Source organism: Schistocerca americana, chromosome 1 (genome assembly GCF_021461395.2).
Source record: "Schistocerca americana isolate TAMUIC-IGC-003095 chromosome 1, iqSchAmer2.1, whole genome shotgun sequence".
NCBI lineage: Eukaryota > Metazoa > Arthropoda > Insecta > Orthoptera > Acrididae > Schistocerca > Schistocerca americana.
In genome coordinates this window covers 191,373,841-191,395,725 of record NC_060119.1, presented here as the reverse complement: position 1 = coordinate 191,395,725, position 21,885 = coordinate 191,373,841, and the positions used below count along the sequence as shown (strand labels likewise).

Sequence of the window (21,885 nt, the reverse complement as noted above, 5' to 3'; positions counted from 1 at the left end):
AAAGTATGTTCTTCCAGATTTGCATGCAAGACAATGCATAACCTTCTTGCCATATTGTTGTCTGCTAAATAAACAACACATAAGCATGTCACAAGCCAGTCTCATGATGTAAAAACATCAAACTGACAGTAATGGCATAATAATTGAAACATTTAGTGTTGTCTAAAATAAAAGTGACTGAGACAGTAAATTTATGATCTTTTTGTATTATTTTCACTGTTTTTTAAATTAATTTCATTTTCATTTCTCTCTTTTGTGCATTTCTAGATTGGAATATACAAGTCGCAAGTCTTAATGTCCTCCGTTCAATTATATGTGTTGAACCTTCGGTACCAGAAATTATGGAGATCCTGAAAAGACCTTTAAAGATAAAATGGCATAAAAACTTTTCTGTACCTGTTTATGCAAGTTCAGGAGTTGATAATGCTGAAGACAGAAAAGAAGACATTTCTGGAAGTGAAACAGACAATCTTTGTGATGGGGATAGTGAGCTGGATGAGGAAACTGAACAAGTGACTACAGAGGCGAAAACTAAGAATGAAATGTCATGGCTGCTTGAAATTAGTTTAGAAAATTTAGGCATTGAGTTGAGGAAACACTTGTCATTGGATCAAAACAAAAAAATGGAGCAGCAGTCTAAGTTCCTCTGTCCAGTACCAGTGCGAGTAGAATCATATCAGGTTGTCTCGGCACTCTGTAGATCACATTTTCCATCACTTGTGTCTCCTTATTTGCAGTTTGTAGTTGACGCAATTGAGATTGGTTTTACTGATAGTGATACTACAATATTGTTACATGCTGGAAGGTTAATAGAAGCTGTTGCAAGTATGCTGCTGCAGGATATTAAGCAAGGTATGTTACTCTTTATTCATTCTTTGTATTCTGCCTAATATGTTTCATTTCTGAAAATGAATATATTTTAAATTTATGTTTAAGGAGGTGAATCTGCGATTTCTACTGCTTCAGCTATGTTGTTCTGGAAGACAATGCTGTGTGGGCCAATTACTTGTCTCGTTCAAAATATGAATGAACCAGCTTTGCGTACTGCAGGTTGTGATTGCTTAGCCAACATGACATCAGACGTATTTGATGAGTTGCCGGTATTGTATAATTAAGAAATGTCTTAATAAATGAGTAACATTATACTTGACTAGACTTGAAAATGTGTCTGGAATTATAGTTTCATTTGACTATACTTTTTGTTATTATTTAATGAGGACATCCAACAAAAAACTGCCATAGCATATTTTTTTAGACGGGAACATCTGATCATGTTTTACTTACTAATAACGTTATTGTTGTTTTATTTTCTTTTATTTTTTTTTTAGAGGGAAAAGCAAATTCTCATTATTACGCTGTTGTTCGGCTGCAGTTCTGATGATGACACAAATGTAAGAGCAGCTGCGGTTAGGGCACTTGCTGTTTACATTTTGTTTACAGGACTGAGACAGGCAAGTTATATACCAAACTTTATCTAGGTAGTTAGTATCAATTTATACCTGGATCAGAACAACAAAGTGATAAACATCTGGGTTCTTACAGCACTGTGTTCGTCAGGATAGATGTCAGGAGCGGAGGGCGTTGTAGAATGAAAAGTAATGAAGTGGAATGGACCCAGTTTATTCTTGTAATGATGATACATTGGTGCCTATGTAGGGCCAAGCAGCCCCAAGAGGGGTTGCCGTCTGTTCATCAGAGAGGCAGAGGCTAGAGGAGCGACTACTCGGGGCCGAGGTCAGAAGCTAAGAGAGCGCGGAGCTGTTTCCAAGCCGCCCTCGCCGCTCCCGGCTGCGTCCCCACATGATCACACGATTAGTCTCTTATTGGAGGATTGATTCCGCCAACGCGCCTTGCTAGTAGCGTACCCCCGTCAGCACAACCAACCCGTGGGACTTGAGTCTGACTGAGGAGCATGTGGCAGGAATGTGCCGACCATGGTCTTCTGGCCAGCACCTTCCTCCACAGTACACAGCCCCCTCTTGGGGGGTCTCCTCCCTGCATAACTGCTTATACAGCAAGAACTGGAGAAGGCACTTGGTTGCGCCTTCTGTTCCATTCATCTTTATCAAATATCTGTTCTACAGCTACTAGCCAGTTGCAGATGACACTTGTGGCCAGTAAACTAACAGTTTTGATCTGTTTCATTGAGTTCTTTGTTCCTTTGTGCAGTGAGTTTGTTTTGCACTGCAGAAGCTTTCAGTTAAAATCTGAATCTTTTTCAGAAAAACTAATTTTCTGTGATTTTTTTCTATTTAGGAAATGTTGTAATTTGTAATGTAGGTTTAATAAAAATAGAGCATTATTGAACAATATTTTTTAGATGGCCTATATAAATGAAAAATATTGCTTACGACAAATGAGATACATAATTGTAGTAAATAAATTACAATCTAAAAAAACTGAAAGTAAAACAAAATCCATGTCCTATTGTTTATGGTAGCTGTTGTATCTTAGACTGATGTAGAATAAAGAACAGATTTTATTTCCTCCTCATAAATTACTAATCTGAAATAAAAGAAAAAAGGCTGCAATTAAATGTGGAGAACATGTTCCTTTTAAAAAATGGAGTTTTATGTAATTTTCATTTCCATTGCCTTAGGCAAACAAAATCATTGATTATGTCATTGAAGTCAAATTTAGCAGCTGACAAGGTAACTTCACCTATTCTCGACCTTCAGTAGTTTTTTATTGTGTTTAATAGCTGAAACTGCGTTGATAAGACGGTGCAGGCACTTGATCTATTCAGTGTTTAGATAAGCGTCTCATATGACTAATACCTTAAAAGACCCTTCAGAATATCGAAATGGCAAGTTGTCAGTTCTCTTTTCAGCTCTTTCTGCTAGAATTTGAAACACACTGTTTTGTTAACTAGCTCAGCTGTATGGGTATTTCTTCTATATTTGACAGCAATATCTGGTATTTATTTTTCCAAATAAGATAGGGAGCTCTCATTTAAGACGTTCTCAATCGTAAATTGAAGTGAGATGAAATGGATTGTTACATGTGAGATCTGTTTTCCAGTGCACTTATTATTGTATCAGATACTTTGAAGCACTCTAACTTAAACAGTTTCACTCTAGTCTTCACATGACAGAAATCGGAAACTTTGTCAGATGGCATGTTCGTGTCAGCACCCTCCTGCCATTATCCTACACTTCCATAGCAAAGTAGCAGCAAAACCTCTGTTGCTGAACATGAGTGAGTTGTGTAGGTGTCAGCTATATGAACCAAGTGCACTTTTGGCACACAATCTGTTTGTCGCCTGTTCAGTAGTAATCATTTCTTTATGCAGCTGTTTGGGTGCAGTGACAACAGCATGTATTTACAGACTTGGGCTGAGGGGAAGGTTTATTCTCAAAGGCATCTTGTTTTCTCTCCTGTCAGTTTTTGTGCCCCCTCTGTGCCCGCATCCTCGGTGGGCACCTATCTTGCCATTGCCTCGGTATGACCCTGTTGTAAAGTGAGGTAGAATTATTCAGTGGCTGCAAGACGTGTTTATTAACAATTGTCAGAGTCTTCCTTTTCATGTACAAAAACATTAATGGACACAAAATTATAATGGAGAAAAGTGATATTGTTGTGTGGTGTTGTCAGTTTTTAGGAAACATTGCTAAAGTGCCATTTGGAGTCATTTTATGGCTTGATGAAACATAGATAATCATCAGAAAAGATTAAGCTGATGAAACTACATCCAGAAATACAGTATTTGCCATGGAAAAGGGAACAAGAGTTATTGCCTTATATGCTGGAAGTTTATCTGGTTTTGTACTGAGCTATCTGCAGCATTATAAATTGAGGAAGACAAACAGCTAACATGAAGAGATGGATCATGATAGTTTTCTTAACTCCTTCAAGGGGCAGCTACTGGAAAACTTACATTGGTTGTCTGTTACTGTGATGGATAATGCCCCAACCCATTCAGTTATTTAAAAAATTCCAGTGATGACGATGAAAAGAGAACAGTATGTTGTTGGCAAGATGGCTAAAGAACACGGTCACAGGGTTATTAGGCCTCCTGCTTATCACTGCCACTTCAATGCCATCAAATGGTTTTGGGTGCAGATCAAACATTATATAACAACAAATAACAAAAGCTTCACTGTGACAAAAATTCAGAAACTGTTAGAGGAAGAAGTGGAGTAATGGTGTACACTACACAGAAACTGATACTAAAGAAATCAGAAAAAGCGAAGTGAGCGTGGGTGTGTCTTTTCCACAGATCAAAGCCTAGTAATGACAGTATCGAAGAAGCAAGTGACTCTCAATTGGTAATTGCACTTTTCTGTAATTAATCTTCCGTAAGTGTTTGTTGCCACTGTGTTAATATTTTGAGTGAATAATGTCTGCTACGTTACCATAATAAATTTCATATCATTGTTATAGAATTCCACTCTGTACATGTACTACATGCACACTACAGTAATTAATAAGTACTTAAGCACTTTATATTTTTAATTGTGTTCTTGAAACAAAGATGATGTGACTTACCAAACGAAAGCGCTGGCAGGTTGATAGACACACAAACAAATACAAACATACACACAAAATTAAAGCTTTCGCAACCAACGGTTGCTTCATCAGGAAAGAGGGAAGGAGAGGGAGAGACGAAAGGATGTGGGTTTTAAGTTCCTGTGGTTCCTTCCAGTTCACAAACAGTTCCTTTCACCTATTAAACAACCATTCCGGCTAGTTCTAATAACTTTCGCTTTATTTCCATTTCCGTTTTTCCCACATCACTGATCATTTTTAGCCGCTTCCCACAGGTTTTAACGTCATTATTTCTTCGTCAGACAATTGTTAGCCTCATTTTCATAATCTGCCACCACAAAACCACTCCTTTTAATACATTTACACGCAGTTTTTTCCAAATTTTCCCGAATTTCTCCACCCTTTAACGTGTTTTGGTGGCAACACAACCACCTAACCTTAGTACACATCGTTGTCTACCAACCCAAGTTCACCACAGGGTCAACATAGCCCAGCTTCAACTAACACTTTTTCACCTTTTTTTCACACCAGATCTCCAGTTGCTTTCTAGTTCACCTTTATCTCTCCCCATATATTTTCATTTTCATTCCAGCCTCATGTTACACTTTCCACCTTCTAATACCATTTCACCCTCAAAACACCTCCACAACGACCCCATTAAGTTTTCTCCCTTAAAACCCACATCCTTTCGTCTTTCCCTCTCCTTCCCTCTTTCCTGATGAAGCAACCGTTGGTTGCGAAAGCTTGAATTTGTGTGTGTGTTTGTGTTTGTTTGTGTGTCTATCAACCTGCCAGCGCTTTCGTTTGGTAAGTCACATCATCTTTGTTTTTAGATATATTTTTCCCACGTGGAATGTTTCCCTCTATTTTATTCATATCATTAATTGCGTTCTTGTATGTACATGAAGGATTCAGATCCATTGTACTGTCCTTTGTATTGAATAGGCCAACTAAATGTGATTCACACTAATTATTGTGTGAGAGTGTGCATATCCTGTGGCTTTTGTTGAGCTATACAAATACAAACGAAGGAAGATAATACCATTTTATACAAAGAAGTGTGTTTATCAAGCAAGAGATATTACTATCCAGCAAAGTGAACTCTGTATTGGATATTGACAGGGAGGGGAAGATAGAATGGAAATGCACAGCTGTTGCTGTTGCAATCATACTGTGTGCACATGCACCATTGAACAGGCATCGCCCACTTCCTCACTCAACAGTGCTTTGCTGTCTTATCACGTTGTTATTCTGATCCAGGTGTAAAATTATAATTTATTGATTGAATCATATTGATCGGCTGCATGTTATGTTGTAAAAATTAAATTTATTTAACAACCATGATAGATTCTTGCGCCCCCCCTCACCTTTCCCTGTTGCCCCCATCCATATGTTCTCCCCACTTAAAAAGGTCAAGAACAGCAAATATTGTTAACTTATATATTTCCATTTTGATGGCACAAACAATGATAAAAAAAGCAAAGTACCTTAGTCTGGATACATCCCTGTCGAAAACTGTGGTCCACAATAGTTGTAGACAGCAGAAAGTTGTGTACAGAAATTGATCACAGGTATGTTCCCTCAACTTTGCTGTACATGTCGGCAAATTTTTCTTTATTTTTCCCAACAATGTTGGCGTAATTTTGGACAAGATAAGGGGGTTATAATACTCTTGTAAGGATTGTCTTCCCTTTTAAGGGATGTCAGAGATGTATTTTATTACTTTACCTCAAAGGTAAATGCACTCATTACAGAATAAGACCAGTTGTTTCCATCTTCCTTTAAAGTTAAGTCTAGTGAAGATGATTTTAGAGTCATTGAAGAAAAACATAATAAAATGAACTTAACTCACCTTTCTTAGTTAAATATAAAAGATCGAGAAAACTTTCCTCTTTTATTTATTTCTTTTGCTGTGTACCCAGACATGGTATACAACTGCTGTTTATACAGAAACTCACCTACTGATTCTGTGACTTCATTGTTTATTTGTTTAGCTTTCTTTTTGATTTATTTATTATACATGTCTTAAATCTCATTTATTTGATTTTCAGGTCTACTTTCAAAGCTGATCTATTAAATTGTTATGCTCACTGTTGAATTTTGTGTGCAGCGGCTGTAAACAGTATTTTTCTGGGGCTGTAGAGGATAGTTTGAGATAGATGATCTCCTTACTTGAATCCTCCTTCAGTTATGAATTTCTTCACTTTCCTTATGAGGCCTCATGGAAACCGTAGCATTGACATATATATTTTTGATTGTACTAATGTAGGTTGAACCAAGACCTCATTTCTTGACCACTGTTTGTGCACCACTAAGTCAAAGGCATTTTCAAAATTTGTGAAATCCATACAGTGTGGCATACTCTGTTCTGTAATTTCTTTCAGCACTCACAAATGGCCATTGTGCTGCATCCATTCTAAAGTCAGCTTGTCCCTTTACTCGATGAGAATAGTGTGGTTTTTTTCCGGTGCAGCTGATGATAATTTTTGTGAACATATTGTGCATTACAAGAGAGGAGGCAATTTGATCTTTATGTCACCTTTCTTGTCAAGTGTAACAATCACAGTGTTGTTTGAGCTTCAAGAGAATTGTTTCTGCTACAGATATTCTCTAAACAATTTGGTAAGTTCCTTTTGTATTTAAAACTGCTACTAGTGCAACATGATCATTTCCAGCCCAATTCCTTTATTTTACATCTCAAATGTCTTTATACACCTGTCATTACGTTCATTATCAAATATCTGTGTTTTTGATCCAGCCTTTGAAGTATACAAACATTTAAAGAAGTCTTAGAATGACTATACATCCTCTTTTGTAGATCACTGTGTCATCTGCCATCAGACTGATCAAGTTTGGCATCTACCCAAAACAAGTTTGTTTTGCTTTTTTCATATCCACATTATTTTCAGTTGTGAAATGTTGTCTGTCGCTTAGTAGTTTCGTGTCATGATATTTCAGTGACACTAAGTATTAAGCATTTGTTACCTCTGCAGGCTGAATTTATATTTGTTATTGCTCCAAGTGTCTAGATTGCCTGCATAAATGATGCTTGCATACCCTGCTCTTCTCTCCTTCTGCTCCCTATGACAACCCACTAGCAGGTTGATGCAAATTTCCTAATCTGTGTTATGGCAGTCTTGCTAATAGCATTAGTTTGATGAACCCATCTCTGATAGCGTCGAAGAAAATATGAACAAATATTATTTTAATTTGTTGCTAAGTACATTCCCTCGATCATGAAGAAGAGCTGTGATTGAAAAGTAATGGCAGTTTTGTTTTTCTTAAGGTATATTTATTTATTCATCAAGATCAGCGTTATCCCCTTCAAAGTAATCCCCTTCAGAAACAATACGCTAGTGCCAGCACTTTTTTTTCCAATCTTGTAAGCATGTCTGGAACTCGCTATTTGTTATGGTTTTTGTGGTTCTCGTCAGCCTTGGGGATGGAAAGAAGTTGCTATGTGCCATCTCTAGTGAATATATTGGCTGAGGCAACATAATGGGTTTGTTTTTTGTTAAAGAGTCCTGAGCAAGCATTGAGGTGTGAGAGGGAGCATTATCATGATTCAGTTTCTAAGAGTGGTTTTACCACAATTCTGGTCATTTTCTTCAGATTGCTTAATGCAGTTGGTCCATAACATCCAGATAATATTCCTTGTTGACTGTATGACCATCGGGCAGGAACTCATGAGACACTATCTCATTGTAATCAGAGAAAACAGAGAGAAGAACCTACACATGTGATTGAGCTTTCTGAATTTTTTTTTTGTTTCTAGGCTCTTGAGGCAGTTTCTATAGGGCCGACTGGCCATGTTTCATCACCAGTTATAACCTTCTTCAGGAGTTATTGACCGTTGTCAACTTCATTCATTTATTCCTGAATGGTGTCTATGCAATGTCATTTTTGGTTGAAATTCAACAGTTTCAGGATAAATCTGCTGCTACACATTTTATGCTCAAAACATCCAAAAAATTGCTTGACAAAAACCAAAGGATATTCCAACATCATCAGTAACCTCTCTGATATGGTTTGGTGATCTTCCAGAACCATTTTCTTCACTTCTTCCACACTGACATCAGTAATTCATGTGCTAGGACATCCAGGGCAGTCATCACCTTTAGCATCTTCCCGACTCTCCTTGAAACATTTATACCACTCTTAAATTCTTGTCTTATTCATAGCTGATTCACCAAGAGCCACAGTCAACATTTTGAATGTGGTACTGCACTTAATTCCATTTTTCAAACAAAATTTAATAAAAAATCTTTGATCCATCTTTTTTGAAAGTAAAAACTCGCCAAGCACTCAGAAACACACATCATTTTCAGTTATCAACAATGAACTAAATATTCTAAGCAGCTCAAAATTCAAATATACATCAGGAACATTTGTACCAACAAGATTTTAAAAAAAAGTTTTGAATATTGGATGTATAAATTAAGAAATTCCTGTCATTTTTTGATCACACCTTGTATGTTGTTCTGCAAGTTGAAATGTGAAACTCAGCTGGGATTGGAGTCACAATTAAAATGATTAGCATTTGATTTTCAATAAGTCATTTCTCCTTTTTTGATTTTCAGAAACAAAAACTGTGTTACATGCATTAAAATTGGACTATTTGTTTTAATTTATTTCTGTGATTACTGGAGTTTTGCTTTTCAAAATGTCCAGTACTAAAATGCACAGCTGTATTTATTTAACAATTTCTTATTTTTCCATCATACATTGATTAAAATACTTTCTTTTCTTTCTTAATATTGAACTTTGTGTTTGTGCTCAAACATCTTATTTGAGCAGTTGCTAAGCTCTTTCCAAACTAAAAGTTTTATAAAAGTGTTGCTCATTCGTTTCTTCAACAGGACTGTTAATTTGCATCATCATTGAACTATGTAGGGATGTAGTATTCGGAGGTTCTCCTTGGCCCACTAGATGGCATTCATAGATCCATGCAGCATGTGCTGTTATGTAGGTATTTCTGCTGTCAAATGCCACCTGCTGTATGCTGGTCAAGGGGTAGTTCAAACAAGTAATAAAAATAAAACAACAAATATTTGAACACAGATAGGATATGATCTACTTATAAATAACAGTTTATTTGTTCATTGTCAAAATGATTCTAAAATTAGTTGTACACACCTCAAATGTTTGTGAGAAAATTCCTGTATTAAATTTACCCTAATTCTGTACCCTAATAAAGGACTGTCTGAAAAGTTATTTAAAACAAATTTATTGGAATAATTTTGAAACTGAACCTATGTGTTACTTCTCTTAATAAGCATCATTCAAATTTAAGTATTTATTGTATCTCTTAACGAGTTGACAGATTCTCTTCCCATTAAATTCTACCACTTGACATTGCAGACAACTTGTGACAGCATCTTTGACTTCATTGTCAGAGTCAAGGCACTTGGAGCCATACCTTTTTTTCATGTGTGGGAAGAGCTGAAAATTACTTGTATCCATTTCTGGGCTGTAAGGCAAATGTTGAACTGATGCAACAATTCTTGTGTTTGCTGGCTGAAGTGTAGGGGTGCAGTGTCATGGAAAACATGAAACAGCAACAGTCAAGAGGCCGTTGCTTGTTCTGAATTGGTCTTCTCAATATTTTTACTGTGCCTCGGTAGGCTTCACAGTTGACTGTGTGTCAGTGTTCTGTAAAATCCACAAACAAGTTTCATTTAGTGTCCCCAAAATGGTAGCAGTAACCTTTTTGTCCGACAGTTTTTCATACGTTCTTCGGTTTACTGGACTAAGTGGCATGACCACACTCCCTTGTCACACACTTTTCGACACACACCTTATAGCTAGAGACAAAACTCATTTTTTTTTATGCCCAGTTTCGGTTTAGGTTCTGATAGCTTGTTTTTGAGGTACCCTATGTTCCTGTTGTTGAAAATTAAAGTATACCTATCAATTACATTATATTTATTAACATCACAGATCACATTTATTTACATTTAAAGGAAAGTTATTTATACTGAATCCATTAAATCTACCCAATTAAAGAAAAAAAATAACTTCACAACTGTACACTGTAGAAATATATCAACAAAAATAATAAATATCTGAAAATGTAAGTGGCTGCAAGAAAAAAAAAACACACAAAAGAAATGCAAATCTGCATGCTTTCAGGGCCAGTGGCTCTTTTTTCTGGTAAAAGAGTCGAAGGGAGAGGAGGAGGAATGAAGGAAAAGGACTTGACGAATTTTAGGATATGGTGAGAGTTACGGAAAAGTCACCGAGAACCCTGGGTCAGGGGAGACTTAATGGATGGTAAGAGAAGGAAAGACTGGTTGTGGTAGCATGCAACAGATGAAATTTGTAAACCTGAGAACTTAAAAGGTGGAAGATAGAATAATAAACAAGACAGAAAGTACTGAAAAAACCTCATCAGTAGTCAATAAGAGCGGAAAGGTAAGTGCTTTATACATGATAGGCAGGTGATAGGGAGTGGGGAAAAATAAACAATGTCGGAAAATAAAAATTCATGAAAATAAAATGGAGGGAAGAAAAGGAATAGTTACTGGAAAGAAATGCTGAGACCACAGAAATTAAATTTAAGCCAGGTGGGTGGTGATAGTGAAACACATGTTGTAAAGTGATTTGCCACCTGTGGAATTCTGAGAAACTGGTGTCAGTAGGGATAATCCATATGGTATGTGTGGTGAAACACTGCTGTAGAAAGTTTTTCAAAAGTGAGCATTGTCATAACTCCAGAGTTCTTTTCTGAGACTTCGCCACCAATCCATCGGTAGTTCACTATAATGTGGAAACAACCACCGAAAATTTAAATTTGAACATGGAATACAAACTGACGTCAGCACAGCACAAGACATTTGACAATGTCCAGACAGCCTATTGCCAAGGGAAGTTGCTTTCCCACTAAATTATGAAAGGGTTTGTAAGTTGTCAGAATATCTTACAAAGTTGAGACATGCCATTCTAAGTATACATGATGGACTCTTTGCAGTGTCAGCATTGAGTGAGTTTGTTATCATCACGTGGTTGATGCAGAAACCTAGAGTCGAAAACACTGACATAATACATGGATCTGTGGACATAAGAATTGGTAGCCTAATTTGAAGCTGTGATGCAGTGTGTTTCACTGTTTTCTTCACTTCTGCTCAATTCTTCATCCTTTCGTATTTTTCAAAACATTACTGGTCCAATCTGCAGAAATTCATTTTCACACAACAATGAGGTAAACTTAATTTTCAACTTAGAATACATGGTTTAAGAGATCTGTAATGTGACGCATCAGTTAAATTGCATAATTTTGTAGGACAGAAGTAAAAAAATTAAAATCATGAAGTATGTCACTTTAGCTTCACAAACACATAATATCATGGCTGCTCAGTTTGTTTCTGTCAGCCATTCACAGGATGTACCATCATACTAAAATGTTTCTGAGGCTAAAACCGAACATAAAACGGAACACTGAGAAAATTTATTCGATATTATTTTTACTACTTAATAGAGTTTGTAATGATAATGTAGGCTGGGGACTAGGTTAGGTTGAAACGTATCAGATGCCATGTTTTGCTAAACTTAAGTGCAATATATAAGGTTTGTCATATTTATATTTGTGTTCTAGGAAAATACATAGTTTTAATTGATGCTCCATGTTAAAGAACTTTAAAAAACACTCCATTTTTTTGTATGATACATTCTGCAAAAATATCAGGAAATGTCACATCTGAAACTAAAATTGTTATTGAAATGTGGTTTGTTTGACATCATACCAAGAGCCATAGTTTCTCATGTACTAAATCAACTGTTACTATATTTAAAGACTGCATGCAATGTTCAGAGTAGAGAAAGAAGTCAAACCCAGTTTCAGTTACCAATATTTTTAAAGTGCAGCCCTCAGGTTTACAACATTTTTATATGGGAATAGAAAATAATGACAAATTTTGTATTATTTATGGTTTTATTTTCTGTACCTACTTATTGCTACAGACTTACTTTCCATGCTTTTTGTTTGTGCGAACCAATAGATTTTGCTACTAACATGACAAGAATTCTGATTTCTTCCACAAATGTTTTATTTATATTTTTGTTCACTTTCTCTTTTTCAGGATATTCAGTTTGTGATAGATACTGCAGAGGCTGTAATTAAAGCATTGAGTGACAGCCATGTTGGAACAAGAATGAAAGCATCGTGGTCATTAAGCAACGTCAGTGATGCACTGATTGTTAATGTGTGAGTGTGATATGAAATTGTGACAGTTAATTGAAATAACATGGAACATTCAGAAATTTGTTGAGGTTTTAGTTTCAGGCATCTGTTAGAACCAAATCCTGTGTTAATTTAAATTTAGTTACATACAGTGTTAGCCAGTGATCTTGTCCAATGACTGCAGTTTTGTAGAAAATGTCATTTTGCTGATACTGTTTAAGGATGTCCTTTTAATTTCAGAGATGATGATGAAGCTGAAGAAATACCCAAGTCTTTGTTTACAAAAATTTTGGAATCTGCTATTAAGGCATCAAGGGACAATGAAAAGGTGTGATGACTAAATTGCTTTAAATGATTTAGATTTATTTAATCTAAATGAAAGTTTTAATAACTCAGTAATTTTCAGGTTCGCTCAAGTGCCGTAAGAGCAGTTGGAAATCTTTTGCGAATTTTAAACAATGAACTGCTGTTCGACCAAGCTGTGAAGGAGAATGTTCAAGCTGCTGTCAAAGTCTTAATTCACAATGCTTCTACAGGAAACAATATGAAGGTATCAGGTTTGTGCTGTGCCTTCTAAATCTATAAAGTACAGAATGAATGTAAATTTGAAGCACTTTTTTGACCGTGAGGATTTGGTTGGGGGGGGGGGGGGGGGGGGGGGGTGACACATCCATGTCAGGCCACCCTGGACACAGACAGGATGTTAAATTATAACTGCTTCCCCCTTATTATAACACCATTTTCATTTATATATGACATAACTCACTGATTCGATTAAATTATTTATATGTTACAATGCCTGATTATGCACACTGTAATACTCCATTCTTATTCATACCAAGTATGCCAGTCACATTATGAAAGTTTTCTGCTTCTTCTTTTATAGCGAGTAATTGCTGTAATTGCACTACCAGCTATTAATATTTTATTCCTCCACTTCCATAATAACCACTGAAGAATTTCCTGCTGAGAGAGTGACTCTTTTCATTACGTAGACATTAACTAATTTTATTTTATGGAAGAATATACAGATTTGTTGACGCAACTACCGTTTATACATCTGCTGTTTACAATTATGTTCTCCTTGTTTCACCAAAATGACATCTACTTAGGAATCCCTCGGTAAATACATGATTATCAATAACTACCCCATCCTACCCCCATTTATTGTGTTTGATCATCACAACCTTTTATCATCAGAGCCAGTGTCTTGCATTTCTGAAAAGCTTGAAGTTTTCTTTAAATTAATAGTGCATTACTTCTTACATTGCTACTAACAGAAAAAGGACCCCAGTACTCTGGTATCAGACTACTAAGAAGTCTGCCCAAAAACCTGCAAGATAGTGTACTTCACAATGACTTTTCAAAGAAACTTAAAGACTATCTCATTGAAAAAGAGTTTTACAGTGTTGCAGAATACTTATGCCATTAAATTTGTATATATTGTTATTCATTATCAGTGATGTAAAAATGTAAGCAAAGGTGTAGAAAAATAAGTGATAAAGAATGTTAATACTTTGACATGTCCTATTTACATGTACATTTACTGTACACAATGTAATCTTACAGGATCAAATAAAATTCAATTCAATTCAATTCAACAATAAAAATGACATATTGAGTTGCAGATACCACAGTGAAAAAACAGTTACACATTCAGGTTTTGGCCAAAGTCTTCTTCAGAAAGGACAGAACACTACACACACACACACACACACACACACACACACATCTCATACCACAGCTGTCTCTGGCTGCTCCGACTAGAACGCAACTGTATTACATTGAGCAGAAGCAGCATTTGGGAGTGGGGCAGGAAAAGAGGAGGGATAGCAGGGTATGGGTGGGGAGAGAGGAGTCAGCACGGCCTTGCAGAGCATTCTGGGACTAGGTGGTAGGATAAAGCAGCCAGGCACAGCTTCAAAAGACTGATGGAAAGGGGGGGGGGGAGGGAAGCAGAGCGGGGGAGCGAGATAGGAGAGAGGCAGAGATGGGGAAAAGACTGAAGGGTGCATTGGCAAAGAGTGACACACAATGAGGGTGAGGGCACTTGAATTAGGAGATGAGAGGACAGAGGTGGTGGAAACTGGTGGGTGGAGGCTGTGGGGAAGTAGATTACTGTCAGTTAAGACCAGTATCATTATGGGAGCAGAGAAAGTGTTAAGGATAACTCCCATCTGCATACATCAGTAAAGCTGGTGGTGGAGGGAAGAACCAGATGGCTCGGGTACTGAAGAAGCCATTGAAATCAAGTGTGTTATGTTGAGTTACATGTTGTGCCACAGGATGATCCACTTCGGTCTTGGTCACAGTTTGGTGGTGGCCATTCATCCTGGTGGACAATTGCTTGCTAGGCATACCAACATTAAAAAAAAAAAAAAAAACACCTGTGCAATGATTGCAGCAGAGCTGGTATGTGACATAGCCTCTTTCACAGGTGGCCCGGCCTCTGATGGGTAAGGATAACTGTGAGATGGAGATTGGTTAGGAAGTGCTGAGTGGGTGGATTATGCAGGTCTTGCACATGGTTCTTCCACAGGGTTATGAGAAGGGTTGGAAGGATTTTGTGTAGGGTGTCCCTCATTTTAGGACATGATGATAGATAAATTCCTGATGAAGGATGTGGTTCAGTTGTTCCAGTTCAGGCTGGTATTGGGTGATGGAAAGGATGGTACTTTCTAGCTGATTGTTGGGTGTGGTAGGAGGATTGGGAGAGTGTGGAGATATGGCATGGGAAGTATGTTTGCAGACTAGTTGTGAGGGATAGGGCCTGTCTGTGAAAGCTTTTGTGAGACCTTCAGTGTACTGGGCAAGGGAGTTCTTGTCGCTGCAGATACTCTATCCCTGGAAGAGATTTTTAGTGTGGAAGGGATGGCAGCTTTTGAAATGCAGGTACTGTTGGTATTTGGTGGGCTTAATATGGATGGAGGTGTGGATAGAGCCAACAGAGAGGAGGTGGTCAACATCCAGGAAGGTGTTACGATTGGTTGCTGAGGATCAGATGAAGCAGATGGGAGGGGAGATGTTGAAGCTGTGAAAGAATGATGATAAGCTGTCATGGCTCTCTTTCCAGGTCATGAAGATATCATCAGTGAACCTGAACCAGACTAAGGGTTTTGGTGTTCTGAAAGGCTAGGAAGGTTTCCTGTAGATGGCCCATAAAAAGGTAGCCATAGAAGGATGCCATGCAGGTGCCCATGGCTATGCCACAGATTGGTTTTTATACCTTCCCTTCAAATGAGAAGTAGTTATGTGCTATGGTGAAGTTAGTAAGATGTGTGGGGAATGAAGTTGTGGGTTTGGACTCTCTGTCAACATGTTTATGGACCATCTAGAGGAAGTCTTCCTAGCCTCCCAAAACCCAAAATCCCCAGTCTGATTCAGGTTCATTGATGATATCTACATGATCTGGACTCAGAGCCTATTCTCATTCCTTCATGACATTAACACCTTTCCCCATCAACTTCACCTGACCACCTCAGCACAGCATGTCACCTTACTTTATGTTGACCACCTCCTCTCTGATGACTGCATCTCTGTCCATGTGAAACCCACCACCCTCCAGATGGTACCTGCATTTCAACAGCTGCCTTCCCTTCCACACCAAAGAATTGCTGCCATATAGCCTGGCCACCCTGGGATGGTGTATCTGCAGTGACAAGAACTGCCTTGCCCAGTGTGCTGAAGGTCTTGGAAAGACTTTCACAGTCGGACACTATCCGACAGATCTAGTCCACAAATAGGTTTCCCCTTGCCACACCCCCACACACCCTCAATCCTCCCACCATCCCAGAGAACAAGCTAGAAAGAAGTACCCTTTTTGTCACCCAGTACCACCATGGACTGGAACAGCCGAACAACATCCTTTGTCAAGTCCTTGATTATCTGTCGTCATGTCCTAAAATGAGGACACCCTACCCAAAATCCTACCCACCGCACCTCATATTCCTGTGGAAGACCCAGGTACAAGGCTTGCCCAATCCATCCACCTGGCACTTCCTATTTCAGTCCTGTCACAGGATTATCCTACCCCCATCAGAGTCTGGGCCACCTGTGAAAGCATACATGTCATATACCATCTCTGCTGCAATCATTGCACAGTTTTTTATGTTGGTATGACTAGCATTGAACTGTCCACCAGTATGAATGGCCACTGCCAAACTGTGGGCAAAACCGAAGTGAACCTTCCTGTGGCACAGGATGCAACTGAACAACACACTTGATTTCAGTGGCTGCTTCACAACCCAGTCCATCTGGATGTTCCACTCGACCACCACCTTTCCTGAACTACACAGATGTGAATTATCTTTACAACATATTCACTACTCCCAAAATGGAATTGGCATTAGTTTATGGTAGCCTACTGCCCCTGTACCCTCCACTCAACAGTTTCCACCACATTTGTCCATTCACAATCCCCCCTCCACCACCTGATAATGAATGCCCTGGTAACCTTGTCCTCCACATATTTCCTGATTTTCTACATGCTCCACCAGGCAGTGCTGACTCCTCTCCCCACCCTTATCATGCTATCTCTCCCTGTTTCCTGTCCCACTCTTGACTTTTGCTCCCACTCAGTGGGCTACAGTTGCATTCTGGTCAGAGCGGCCGGAAATAGCAGTCGTGTGTGTAAGGTGTGCTTGATTGTGTTAATGTGTGTGTGTTTCCCATTTTGAAGAAAGCTTTGGCCAAAAGCTACATGTGTAACAGTCTTTTGGTTGTGCCTGTTTGCAACTCAATGTGTCATCTTTATGGTGAGTAGCAATCTATCCTTTTCATAATATTGTTGATACCCCAACCTGGACTTTCCATTGTACATTATTTCTTTTTTGAGTTGTTGTCATTGCGTGTTCATACCTCTAATTGGCCTAAGAAATATATTCGTATTAAATGATTTTTCAAGTGATAGCATGCAGTATTACTTAAAATACAATACAGTGAGAGGTATTGGCTAACTGTACTGGTCTTATACCAAATTCTAACGTGGGAGGCTAATATGCACAAAGAAGGGCAGCGAAAATGGTCTCAGGCTTTTCTGACTAACAGGAGACTATAACGGAAATGCTGAAAAACCTGACTTCGCAGATGATTGGATGTAGATGCTAGTTATCCCAATGAAACTTACTTTCGAAGTCTCAAGTACCTGTATAAAGTGAAGAATTTAGGAAAATACCACATTCCCCTACATTTCTTTTCTTTAGGGATCACAAAGACTAGATTAAGGTAATTACAGAACTTGCAAACGTATTTGAGCAGTTATTCTCCATATGCAAATGCCACAGGAAAAACCCTTATATGTGTCAGAATGATAAGTACCATCTGCTTAGCACTTCACAGTGGTTTGCCAATAGTGCCATGCCTTGTGTGACTGGAGAGGTCCATTCATACTAAACTCATGCAGTTACGAGCTATCAGCTAAGGGAAAACATTAAAAATGTGTTTGTACAAAGTGCAATATCAGCATAATTTAATAGAGTTTGAATGGACTGTATTATTCGTCTTCTGGACATATGGTTTTGTTACACAGTATTTCATCCTTTGAGAATAGAAGAGGAATTGTTATGCCATGATAATAAAAACAACAGAATGCTACAATATTTGCATCTTGCATGCTGGCCCCCTACATTTCATGCAAAAAAAGGGGGTGGGGGGGGGGGGGGCAGCTTGTAAGTCACTAGCATGCTGTTGGTGATTGTGCTAGAAGCATGTAATAAATTTTGCTGCAGGTTCACAGAAGTGTGACCACATGCTGATTAATTAATAACCCCATACGAAACTGTACATCACTACCACTTCATCATATGTGGCAGGTAGTACTCCTATTACACTTGCAAATAATGCTGAGGAAAAGTGACTGCCTGTTCTTCTCTGTACATCTCCAAATTTCTCTGATATTACTATTGTGGCCATTATAATATGTATGAGGGAAGAAGTTTTATTATCTTTTTGACAACTTTAAGGTCAGGTCTCCCAATTATTAGAACTGAAAGTAATCAGTATTTACTTGGCAAGGTAGACACACAAAGTTTTTGTTCACCAGACATGCTCGGTCAAATCCCAAGTAACTGACCAAGCTGGCACAAAGCTGAGACACTGAATTAAATGTGGGAGGATAGTTGTTCAAATCCTGTTTTAGGTTTACCTTGTTTCTGTAAAAAATTGGAGGCAAATGTCAGAATGATTCCTGTGAAAGCTGATCATCAGTGTCCTTCCCATAATGTGAGTATGTGTTCCATCACTAATGCTCTTGTGAAGAGGATGTTAAACCCTAATCTCTCTCTCTCTCTCTCTCTTTCTCTCTCTCTCTCTCTCTCTCTCTCTCTCTCTCTCTCTCTTTCTCTCCCCCTTCCCTCCCTCCCTCCCTCCCTCCCTTCTTCCTCCCTACCAATCCTTTAATTCCAGACTCATCCACAACGACAAAAACACAGCACCAAAGTACACTGTCCAAGCATTTGTCACTGTTATCTGTATGATACACACTTCATAACATAATACAGCAGCAAACTCCAAATTGCTTCCAGTGTAATCAATGCCCACTACCCCTGGGATGAAAATGATACAGGACTGCCTTTTATTGTTCTTTTGATGAAACAAACATGTAGCTTATTGTACAGGTCCAGTTTAAGGACCCCCCACTGCCCCTCTCTCTACTATTAATTCTGTTTTATAAGGATGCCAGACAAAGGAACAGTTATCTAGAATGGCCCACATAAGGATTTTCTATAGTATCTGCTTTTTGGATGACTAGCTTTCTGTGGTTGTTCTGTTTTAAGTTGCTGTGGGTAGCAATGCTTAAATTGTGTGTTGTGTGTAGTCAAATAATGTAGGACTTTTTTAACCCTATATTATGCTACATTGCATGTGCCTGTACATACATACTGAAATTATATGATGTCCCATGGTTTAAATTTCTTGTGTTCGCCATGTCCACAAATAGAAAGGAGCAGTGTTAATTCTGGTGATCAATGTGAACTGCAGCATAGCTAGTGTTCATCTGGCAGTTTCTCTTTTCTAGCATTGGCAGACTTTGTTGCTTACTTAAAGATGTGTTGAAAAATGTTCTACATTTCTGTTTTGCTCAGAATGTTAGTTAGTTAACATGGTTTGTTACAAACTGTTACATTGGTGTTTTTCATTGCGTGGTAAAAACTGATATTTTTCTTTCCACAGGTACGGTGGAATGCTTGCTATGCAGTTGGAAATGTACTGCGAAACAGATTTCTTTATGCAGAAAATGCAGAATGGCTGGTAAAAATATTTAATTTATTTTTCAGAAAATTTAGGTCTTATTTAGTTACACATGACTTAAGACTCAGTTCCAAATAGGGAATTCTTCTGTTATTATGATTGTTATTATTATTTTTGTGTTGTGGACTCATGTGATAGCAGTCAATTAAAACATTATTTTTGTTGTTCATAAGAACTGGATAGAATATTCAAGTATTAACTCTTGAAAGTCATAATTATTATCTAACAATTGTGAATTAGCTTCTCACGGTTTTTCTGCATCATTAAAGCAGATGGTAGGATGGTTCCATACACAGGCTATAGCTAAATTCTTCTGTATGCTTCTCCATCTGAATTAGTGGAAATGGAAGAGTAGAATCATCTTTTTAACGATTGTGATAATATACAGTATAAGGTGCTGTCTGTCTTTGCAGGGGCAATACTTCATTATTGTTGATCATGTAAATAGGTGACACTAGCTACATTTATAAATCAAATGTGGTGAGAATTTCTCAGTTTGAGCATAAGCAATGCAATTATTAAAATAAACTTATACTTCACATAAAAAGGACAAAAATTACGTAAGATGAATGTCAAATCTAATACATGCCCATTCACTATATTTGTTCCATTTACTTTTATAATTATTGTTCAGTTTTTTACACTACTGCTTGTGAAAGTGCAAATTATGTAATATGGAAAATGTCTGCAGCACCACGGTATTGACATTATAAAAAAAGAGAATTGCACTATTTCACTTTTAATGTTTTGCTCTTAGTGTTTATATTGATATTGAACTTAAGAGCATTAGGTGTTATTAACTAGAATTTTGCATGAAATTATTTTCCTCGTTCTTTTGCATATTGTTTGTATATTTTGATGATGTTTAAAATTGATTTCTTCCTTCATGGATATTTATTTGTGTAGCAAACACAAACAGTTGATTTCTCTCACAGAAGAACATATGACATCTGTCGTTGATACTATATGGTGGGGGAAATTGAAATTTGCACTGTAACCATCATATTTACTTTTTGAAAAGCCCACAGGAGCGCAGCAGGGTTTAATGTAAAAAATAGCATGTACTTCAGTGGACAAACCTTCCATTGTTCGCTGATCATGAACTATGGTTGGCTGGCTGTGATTATTAAGCCCCACTGCATTTTCATAAGCTTGTCAGACACTCTATAACTGTACTGTAGCTCCTGATTCATTTATACTTGCTCACATTTTTTCTGACTCCGTAAATATCACTTTCCTCAGCAGTGGATATCTTTATTTTATACACTGAAGAATTTTTTAAAGAAATTACAAAGTTTGTGAGTGTAAAACTAGCAATAAGCATCGTATTCTGTGTTACACAATACATCCTCTCCATACCACCAACCTAACTGCATAACTATATCTGGCTTGATGAACAGTTTGACAGAACAAAGAAATGTAATGGTATACCATCTACAATAGATCTACGCAAAGTAAGCAAATCTATATTGAAACAAATGTTCCAGGCAGATGATTGCCATATTCTAATACTTTTTTTGGAAATTTAGCAAGAAGTAGGGCTGTCACACCTAATTTTATAGTAATGCAGAAACTTATAGTTGCATGCCAGTTCAGCAGTTTCAAATGATTCAGAGTGAGAGGAGACAACTTGAAATATTGTATCAAATGAAAAGTATTACGAGAGGGATCCAGATTAGCTCAAATGCACTGTAGGAAATTGAATTATCACTCACACTGAAGCAGATGTGATGAATGATGAACAGAAAACCTGAATAGAACTAAGAGATTTATCAGCTCTCAGATTTCCATTCTTGTTCAGAAAAAAATTGATTGAAATCTAAGTGGAAACTTCAGAGAGACAGGAAGAGAGGGATTGATGATCAGTGGAAAATAATTGACTTGCAGGATAGGAATAATGCAGTGAATAGATGCTAACAAAAAGTATGTGGAAAGGATTAGGAAAATGCATTACAGCATAAGAATATTAC

At 37.6% G+C, this 21,885-nt stretch overlaps 1 protein-coding gene across 1 annotated transcript in view; it reads left to right on the top strand.

Annotated features, from left to right (window-relative positions):
- LOC124621341 (HEAT repeat-containing protein 6) overlaps nucleotides 1-21,885 on the top strand; it is a 76,969-nt gene that overhangs the window by 42,658 nt on the left and 12,426 nt on the right. The window contains exons 8-14 of the mRNA XM_047147133.1: nucleotides 268-852; nucleotides 937-1,100; nucleotides 1,329-1,451; nucleotides 12,567-12,691; nucleotides 12,908-12,995; nucleotides 13,074-13,217; nucleotides 19,838-19,915. Coding sequence (XP_047003089.1) covers nucleotides 268-852; nucleotides 937-1,100; nucleotides 1,329-1,451; nucleotides 12,567-12,691; nucleotides 12,908-12,995; nucleotides 13,074-13,217; nucleotides 19,838-19,915 — 1,307 coding nt within the window. The remainder of the gene's footprint in view (nucleotides 1-267; nucleotides 853-936; nucleotides 1,101-1,328; nucleotides 1,452-12,566; nucleotides 12,692-12,907; nucleotides 12,996-13,073; nucleotides 13,218-19,837; nucleotides 19,916-21,885) is intronic.